The 9,991-nt window shown below is 39.6% G+C and overlaps 1 protein-coding gene across 1 annotated transcript; it reads right to left on the bottom strand.

The window, feature by feature from the left end:
• Nucleotides 1–270: 270 nt before the first annotated feature.
• ZNF449 (zinc finger protein 449) lies at nucleotides 271–7,914 on the bottom strand. Its single transcript, XM_052663842.1, has 4 exons — nucleotides 7,561–7,914; nucleotides 5,727–5,931; nucleotides 1,350–1,463; nucleotides 271–1,157 (listed from the first exon to the last, which is right to left on the bottom strand). Exons 1-4 carry the CDS (start codon nucleotides 7,912–7,914, stop codon nucleotides 271–273), a joined length of 1,560 nt encoding a protein of 519 aa, XP_052519802.1.
• Between the last annotated feature and the right edge of the window lie 2,077 nt (nucleotides 7,915–9,991).

Here is a 9,991-nt window from a genome sequence, read left to right as displayed (position 1 = left end):
ATGGTTGACTTGGTTCACAAAAATTGTCAATGTAATAAAAAATGAGTTGCAGAGACAGAATAAATCAAATCTATGAAAACTGCAAGAGTAGGTAGATACTCTAGAATTCATATAACTTGGAAGATGGGTTTTTAAAGTAGAAAAAAAAAAGCTTTTCTTTTCTTACAAGCTCAAACAAATTCTTCCAAGACAAACAGGCTGTTGCATGTTTAAGATTTTGTGTTGGGGTTAGTTATCAATCTCTGTAGGATTTGTTTCCTTTAACAATCCTTAAAGAAGTCCTCTAAAGTGAGTGACTTGGTGCATAATAAGGCCTGCTCTCTGTCTGAAGCTTTTAGAACAATGACTACACTTGTATGGCTTCTCCCCTGTATGAATTCTTAAATGAATAACAAGGCTTGGTCTCTGTCTAAAGCTTTTCCCACAGTAATTACATTTAAAAGGTCTCTCTTCAGTGTGTGTTCTCTGGTGCAAAGTAAGAGCTGTCAGCCTACTAAAACTCTTCCCACAATTATGACATCTATGAGGTTTCTCACCCGAATGAGTTTTCAGATGTCTTTTAAGACTTGATCCATGACAAAAGCTTTTCCCACACTCAAGACATTTATATGTTTCTTCTTCGGAATGGGTTCTCTGGTGCCCTATAAGGTGTGAGCGCCGAGTGAATCGCTTTTTACACACAGTGCATTCATAGGGTCTCTCCCCTGTGTGAAGTCGCTGGTGTCTGTAAAGGTCTGAACTACGGAGGAATCTCTTTCCACATTCAGGGCACTTATGAGGTTCCTCTCCTGAATGAATTCTCTGGTGCCCTGTAAGTTGTGACTTTCGAGCAAAACATTTCCCACACTGAGAACATCGGTGAGGTTTGTCACCCGGACTCTTCTTCTTATGGGGTCTTGGGTTGAGAGGTTCTTCCAAGTTGGAGTTCTCAGGTTTCTCTCCTGCTGAGGGGTTCTGATGCTCTACAAGTTTTGTTAAATCTCTCTGTAAATCCTCTGGAGGGGTTTCCCATTGATTTTCTAGCTGTACATAGTCTTTTTGCAAAATGGGGCCATGAAGAGCATTCCCCTCTAAAGTAACAATAAATGGATACATATTCTCCAGTTTTTTCTGTTTTTCTGAAGTATCTTCTTCATTTTCTATTCCAATCTCAAAACCTGAGAGAAGAAACAGAATACAGATCTCACCATGTCCCACATGGAAAAGAACATGAGGGAAAATGAAGAGTTTATATTAAACCATTCATAGAAATAAGAGATGTTCCTTAGTAGAATCCAAAACTCTTTACCCTGATCAAGGTTGATTTTTTTCTTTTCTTTCTTGTGTGGTATCAATGAACAATTACTTACCTAACTTGGAATCAAGTAATTGCTTAATTTCTTTGGAATCTTGCAGTTCCTTCACCCATGCCTCTTCTCTATGCTCCAATGGAAAGCTCACGTCAAGTTTTGGTATTGGGTATCCTTGCCAGAAGAAAGATGAAAAGCATAATAGTTTGAGTCATCAAAGGTTTTTACAGAGTTTAGCCTGATATCTTGGACATGTGGCTGCTTAATATTCACTTCCTCCTCAATTACTATTACATCACCTGGAATCTCTTGCAAGAGTCTTTTTTTTTTTTTAAAGATAAAAGCAAAAAATGAGAGAACAACCTTTTGCGTTCAACTTAAGGCACTCTTCCTCTAACCTATGGAAGGGGAGTGAATCAATTCTGTGCTGAAATCAACACACTAAATTGCTACTTTATCTATTTTGATAATAGATTTATCTGGGTTAGAGCCAAGAAAGTGAAGTGAAAGTGTTAGTCACTCAGTTGTGTCTGACCCTTTGTGACCCCATGGACTGTAGCCCACCAGGCTCTTCTGTCCATGGAATCTTCCAGGCAAGAATACTGGAGTGGGTTGCCATTTCCTTCTCCAGGGGATCTTCTCGACCCAGGGATTGAACCCAGGTCTCCTGCACTGTGGACAGACTCTTTACCAACTGAGCCACCAGGGAAGACCCTAGGTTAGAACCAAAATATGAAATAAATCTCCATAAAGTTGGCATTGAAACTGAGAAATGCTGATATTGAGTACTACGTGAAGAGAGAGAGGTAAGGCCAGAAGTTATGCAACTGCTTATTGGAATAATTTCAATTGAGATTTCCAAATTATAATGGAAACTGACTGGGCTGACAACCAGAAAAGCAGTTTTTGTTTGCTTCAGCTGAAATCTGGAAGTGGACTGATTCTCCTGAAATTACCCCCAAGTAACCATTAAAGAGTGTTTCTCACTGTCAGGTTAAGGACAACCAAAGAAATTTCTCCATTCAGTGCCCGCCCCCACTGTGGCCTATTACCCTCTCCGTACTGAGAGTCTCTCTGGCTCACAGTCTCTCTCCACACCCCTTCCTCACCTTCTCTGCTCTGCCCAAGTTAACTGGTCCATCATCAAGTGTGGGTTGGAAGTAGCTCACTTGAGATAGAAATGCAGCATGATGTTTAAATATTAGCACCATTAAAATAACATTAGCAGGTTAATTTGATGAATTTTAACCATTATATCAAAACATAGGAAGTGGACTAAAATATCTTATTTTATATTTTCATGGAAAAAAAAGATCTTTTAAGATTAAGAAACAAAAATGTGCTTCACATAAAATTCTGTTTAAATTCACTATATTGTTTTTGTTTGGGTTTCAAAGCTAAGAATAGGATGACAGGGCAATGAGACCAAGGTCAAATAAATTGGAGGTCACAGGTCAAAGGAAAGCTGTCATTATATATTAAAAATGGAAGCAAACTGAAACTTGAAATAAGCAGAGAGAGTAGCAAAGGCCTATGTGTGAAATACTGATGTATAACCTCAATGCAGGAAGGGAGACAGACTTCAAGTATGATACCATGAGGAGCTCTATAGATCTATTTCCCAGTTTAACTGGTGACAATTATTAAAAACAATACAAGAAACATTTAAAGTCTAGAAAATTAAGAAACGTCTATTTTTAATAGAAGGGGTAAAATGGAATAGAGTTACATACAAGAAATATTTCTACATCTCACTGACATTAAGTCAATATAAATCTGAAGCTGATTATAAGTCAAGATGTACATGTTAACTAGAGTAACCACTAAGGAAATAACTTTAAAAATTGTGAAAATTCATTAAAGTCAGTAAAATGTTACATTTAAAATATTTACTTGGTGTCAAAGAAAGCAGTAGATGACAGATAGAGGGACAAAAAAGATATGAGACATATCCAAAAATGAAAACTCAAAATAGCAGATATAAACCCAACCAATCAAAGGCAAGACTAAATGGTATGAATTAAACAACTCAATCAAAAGGCAGAGATTGTCAGACTGGATTTTTTAAAATCCAACTATATGCTGTCCAAGGAAACACACTTTAGATTCAAAGATACAAACAGATTGAATGTAAAGGAACAGAAGAAGATATGTCATGCAAGCAGCAAGTAACCATAAGGCAGCCGGAATGACTATATTAATATCAGACAAAATAGATAGTAGAACAAGAGAAGCACTTCATAATGATAAAAGGATCAATCCACTAGGAAGATGCAACAATTATAATCATATGTGCACTTAAATAACACAGTGCAAAATATATGAAGAAAAAAATGTAAAAAGAAATAGACAATTGATAACAATAGTTGTGGACTTCAATACCTCTTTGCACTACTAGATAGAAAACTTAGGCAGAATAGCAACAATAGAAGACTTAAAAATACCACAGACCAACTAAACATCACAGACATTTACAGACAACACTCCACAGCGAGCAACAGCAGAATATACATGCTTCTTAGGTGCAGAGAAAATTCTACAGGACAGTTGAGATGCTACACCACAAAACAAATGTTCAAAAATGTTAAAGGATCACAGTTACAAACTACATTCCCCCACTAAAATGACATTATAAATAAGTAACAGAAAAAAAATTGGGAACATCACAAATATAAAGAAACTGAACAACACATTCCTAAGTAACCCATCAGTCAAAGAAGAAATCAAAAGGGAGATTAGAAATATTCTGAGGTAAATGAAAATGAAAACTTTGGGAGGTAAAACCAGTGCTTAGTTAGAGGGAAATTTATAGCTATGAATGCCTATATTAAAAAGGAAGAAAAATCTCAATAACCTAACTTTACACCTTACACCATACCCTGGATGCAGACAGGAAATGTGTGCTCAAACTTGAGCTTCTTCCTGAATGTTAACTTCCTGCAATTTTTAATTATATACCAACTCCACCCCTACCCACCTCCATTATCCTGCATAACACACAGATCCTTATGCCTCTGGTGCATTCAGTCTCCTCTTCCTGGACTCTCAGAGTACTGCTTCTGACACTATCACCAGTTTGTATTTCCCAACCTATGCTCAAATCCCATGTCAGTGGAGGCCACTAACCATTCCCCTTGACCCGTCCCCCAGCCTTCTGACCTGAGTTCCCATCATCTAGTGACTGCAGCCATGAAATTAAAAGACATGTGCTCCTTGGAAGAAAAGCTATGACAAACCTAGACAGCATCTTAAAAAGCAGACATTACTTTGCCAACAAAGGCCCATATAGTCAGAGCTATGGTTTTTTCAGGAGTCATGTACGGATGTGAGAGTTGGACCATAAAGAAAGCTGAGCACTAAAGAGTTGATGATTTTGAACTGCGGTGTTGGAGAAGACTCTTGAGAGTCCCTTGGACTGCAAAGAGATCAAACCAGTCACTCCTAAAGGAAATCAATCCTGAATATTCATTGGAAGCACTGATGCTGAAGCTGAAGCTCCAATACTTTGGCCACCTGATGCGAAGAGCCGACTCATTAGAAAAACCCTGATGCTGGGAAAGATTGAAGGCAGGAGGAGAAGGGAACAACAGAGAATGAGATGGTTGGATGGCATCACTGAATCAATGGACATGAGTTTGAGCAAGTTCTGAAAGATGGTGAAGGACAGGAAGCCTGGCATGCTGCAGTCCATGAGGTCACAAAGAGTCAGACACAACTGAGCGACTGAACTGAACTGAAAATACAGAAGCAACCCAAGTACACATTTATGGAAAATGGATAAGCTAAATGTAATATATACATACAAGGGATTATTATTCAGCCTTTAAAGGGATGGAAATTCTGACATATGCTACAGCATGAATGAACCCTGAGGACATTGTGCTAAGTGAAATAAGCCAGTCATGAAGAGACAAACACTGCATTATTTTACATGAGGTACACAAAGTAGTCAAATTCATTAGAACAGAAAGTTGAATGGTGGTAACCAGGATCTGGTGATGGGGTGGGGGGTAGAGTGTGGAATGTAGAAATGAGAAGCTGTGTAAATGGGTATAGAGTTTCAATTTTATAAGATGAAAACAGTTATGGAGATGGATGTTGGGAATGGCTCCACAAAATTACAAATGTATTTAATACCTCTGACCTGTACACATGAAAATGGTTGAGGTTGTAAATGTTAGGTTGTGGGTATTTTATCATGATTAAAAAAAAAAATTGAAAAGAGAAAAATAGGCTTCCTGAGCAGGGTCATTAGCTTAAGGGATTTTCAATCCCACTCAATCTAAGGTGCTTTGTGACCAGCTATTCCCAGAAAGATATTTCCTCCTTCTACTCTTGATCAGAGTGGCCCATTTCCATCAGGCATTCCCCAACCCTAGAGAGCTCTTGAGCTCTCAAAACAGAAACCAAAGAAAGGAAAGCAAACCCTTGCCTTACCAGGGTCGAGAAAGGGCTGGCCTTCCCCAGCAGCACTGAAGTTCAGCTCCTGCGGCCCGGCTTGTGGGATCCACGCCTCTGCCACTGGGACTTCCGGGGCAGGTCCCATTACTTGGAGTGGGGGTGACTCCAGGTGGATGTTTGGTGGTATGTGTGCCATTCCCACTGGTGCCAGTTCTTCCAAGAGCATTTCCTGCCTATCCAGCTGGAGGAAATGCCAGAACCATCACTAAAAGTCCAGACCAAACCCTGCCCAGTAGCAATATAATGCAAGCTACCCATGTCCTCTTAAATTTACCAGAGGCCATATGAAACAAAAAAGGAAATAAAATTAATTTAACAATATACAGTATTTAACCCAATATATCTAAAATATCATAATTTCAGAATGTAATCGATATAAACAGTTGTGAGATATTTCACCTTCTCTTGTTTCATATTAAGTTTTCAGAATGTGCTGTGTATGTTATACTTATAGCATATTTCAATTTGGAATAGCCACATTGCAAGTGCTTAAGAGCCACACTTGGCTATTGGCTGCTGTGCTGGGTGGTGCATGATTAGACCATACAAAGATAAAATCTTATATGGTAAGCTAAACCAGAAAGACAGAGAAAGGGAAACCACAAATTCATCCTATCCTAGGGGGCAGGGAACCTTGGATGACTCCTGCTCAGGCAGGCTAACTACAGAGCCCCATCGACACTCCTTGCTGGAGTGTCCCTAATGCCCACTCACAAGTGCTTCCTGCCTTCTCCCAAAGACTCTGCCTCTGCTCAGCTATGGGTTTCACTCGATGGTTCTGAACAGAGACTAATGCCACCACTTCTATGGGGCATTTTGCCTAGGATGGTAGGTGGTGGCTATCAGAATTTACTAAACCAGAGATGGGAGTCTATATAATTCACAGGGAAGAACTGTTCCACTTCCCAAACCATTCAGGAATGTTCCCTCAAACACTCACGTAGGTAAAAAGAACCTGTCAAGGATCTCACCCTGTTGGTTATATAAACACAAAATATTTTTGCATATTTTAGCATGACTTGGATTTTCTAGAAAAGCATTACTTTGGCAATCAGAGAAAGACTATACTACTTATTGTTCCAATTGACCAAGAGTTGTTTGTCATCTTGAGAAATCATATGACCAGCAGCAACACCACTCATAATGTTTGAGTGTACCATATCACTCAGAAGTTCTGGCTGTCACATTCCCAGTGTATCTATGCATAGATTCAAGCAAATGACAACTCCCTAAAGTTTTGGTGTAGTCAAGCTCAAATACATGCACAATGAAATGCACAATGAAATGTGATTTCATAAGAAATCACAATCCTTTTCCTTTATATTCCTTCTAAACTCTACTCAGCTCAGGGTTGGTAATATTTTCTTGTAAAGAGACAGACAGTAAATATTTTAGGCTTTGTGGGTAGTACTGGAGTACTGGTTTGTTGTCTCTTCTTTTTTTAACCATCCTTCTAAAAGGTAATAACCATGACTATTTTGTGGGTTGTATAAAAATAGGCTTTGTGTAATATTTGGCCCACAGGGCACTTATTATGTTGATTTTTTCCCTAATTTTGTATATGTAATTTATATTATTCATAAATTTCATTTTAGGATAGTAAAGGGGACATTATCAAATATTTGTTATAGAAGTGGAGTTGGGTTTAATAGTTGAGACTGTCTGGAACCTATGCTGATTCCAGTAGAAGGAAAAATTGGAAAGCTCCAGCAGGGAAATCCTGTGGTACCAGTCAGAAGGTCTGATCCAGTCCCAGCTGCCTTGCTACTTCTTTGGGTCTAATTACTAAGATCCCAACCTCTTTTCTCACCTGCTGCTCTGGTATCTCAAGTTCTCTCTGTAAGTCTTCTATCAGTGACACAACTCTTTCTCTGTTCTCTGGGCAATGTTCCCTCACCCAAGTCTCTATCTCTGTGGGGAGAATCGTTAGGAATTGCTCCAACACCAGCAGCTCCAAGATTTGCTCCTTAGAACGCATCTTTGGCTTCAGCCATTGACAGCAGAGCTCCCAGAGTTTGTTGAAAGCTTCATGAGGCCCAGCTGCTTCTTTGTACTGGAACTGCCGGAAGCGCTGGCGGAAGACCTCACAGTCAGTATCATACTCTTGAAATACCGAGCCCTGATTCAAGGAGGCCTGGATTGCACAACCCAGGGCCACAGCCATCGCCCTCTTCCAGCAATGTGCAATTTATATGGAACTTGAAGAGGCAGATTCAAATTTCTTTACTTCTGTTATCCTCCGGGGGGAGCCACCTATGTATACGCTGAGGTCGGGACAAAATGAGAAAAGAGAAACAGCAGTGGTTACCAGAGAGCAGATTTACCTCCCTTAACTTGCTTACTTTTCTCCAAAACCCTAAGGAAGCAAATCAGTCTTGAGGGGTGGGGGAGATTGAGAATCTGATGAAAGCCATGAACTCTCTTCTAGAAAAATAAACACCACATGAAATTCTGCATTTAATTTCAATAAGGCTACAAAATCTTCAAGACCATCTATGGATTCTCTAGAAATGTACTCTCCAATCTGGTATTCAATAGTCCCATGTGAGTTGGGGGGAGAGATAAATTAGGAGTTTGGGATTAACATATACACATTACTATATATAAAATAGGTAAACAACAAGGACTTACTGTATAGCACAGGGAATTATACTCAATATTTTGTAATATCCTATAACACAACACTGTAAATTAACCACACCTCAACAGAAAAAGTGGGCTTCCCTGATAGCTCAGTTGGTAAAGAATCCACCCACAATGCCAGAAACCCCGGTTCAATTCCTGTGTCGGGAAGATCCAATGGAGAAAGGATAGGCTACCCACTCCAGTATTCTTGGGCTTCCCTTGTGGCTCAGCTGGTAAAGAATCTGCCTACAATGTGAGAGATCTGGGTTCGATCCCTGGGTTGAGAAGATCCCCTGGAGAAGGGAAAGGTTACCCACTCCAGTATTCTTGCCTGGAGAATTCCATGGACTGTATAATCCATGGGGTTGCAAACAGTCGGACACGACTGAGTGACTTTCACGCTTTCACTTTCAATAGAAAAAAGCAGGCCTACATGGATGTTTAAATTAATTAAACTAAAAATTCAATTTCTCATTCATACTTGAGCAACATTTCAAGTGCTCAAGTAACATCTCTGTGTGGTACATATATGCAATGGAATATTACTTAGCCATAAAAAGGATGTATTGCCATTTGCAGCAATATGTATGGATCTGCAGATTGTCATACTGAGTGAAGTAAGTCAGACACAGAAAGACAAATATCATATGATATCAAATGTGCGGAATCTTAAAAAATGATACAAATGACTTATCAACAAAACAAAAAGTTATAGATGTAGAAAGTAAACTTATGGTTATGAGGGGGTAAGGAGGGGAGGGATAAATTGGAAGATTGGGATTGACATACACACTACTATGTACAGAACAGATAACTAGTAAGTACCTACTGTACAGGGAACTCTACTCAATACCCTGTAATGGCCTAGTATAACTGATCCATTTTGCTGTACACCTGAAACTAACACAACACTGTAAATCAACTATACCCCAATAAAAATTTTTTCAAAAAAGGAGAGACATCTCTGCAGAAAGTTCCATTGGACAGCTCTGCTCTAGGATTCCATGGACCTAAAGCAAAGAAACCCTTCCATTAAACGAACCCCTACAGATTTAGTCGCTTCTGAACCCACTTCCAACCTAATTCCCACTGTCTTGTGGTTTTGAATACAGCTAGGCCACAGAAGAAATGGCAAGCAATATTTACAATGGTGAAGAACCCTAAAAGTTCATCTACCTTTGAGGAGCCTTTAGTCATCTTCAACCATGGGGATCTTAGCTAGAATCATGCCTTGCAAAGACAGTAAACCACCAATCCCTTATTCCTCCCCGCTAGGGGTCACCTGTAGTTCAGCCAACATCACCATGACCCTCACCCTGAAACAGCATTCTAAGTGACTTTCTCATGAGAAAAATACATGGCAACAGGGCAGGCCAGCAGGAATCAGGTCTGCATTAATAACCAAGGACATTTCTCACACCTTGTGCCAGGAATTGTTCTACACCTCCCACATATATTGGTTCATTTAGCCCTTACCCAACATCAGGAAGTGGGCTCTAGTACCGTGTCCTGAACACAGGTGAGAGACTGAGGTAAGGATGAGGAGGACTGAATAACTTGCTCCAAGTCACATGGTAAATGCCAGAGGGGAGTGGCGAGGAGTTTGGAATCGACCT

The sequence above is a fragment of the Budorcas taxicolor genome, chromosome X (genome assembly GCF_023091745.1).
Source record: "Budorcas taxicolor isolate Tak-1 chromosome X, Takin1.1, whole genome shotgun sequence".
Taxonomy (NCBI): Eukaryota; Metazoa; Chordata; class Mammalia; order Artiodactyla; family Bovidae; genus Budorcas; species Budorcas taxicolor.
The sequence above is the reverse complement of the archived record's forward strand: the minus strand, read 5'-3'. Positions and strand labels throughout refer to the sequence as shown.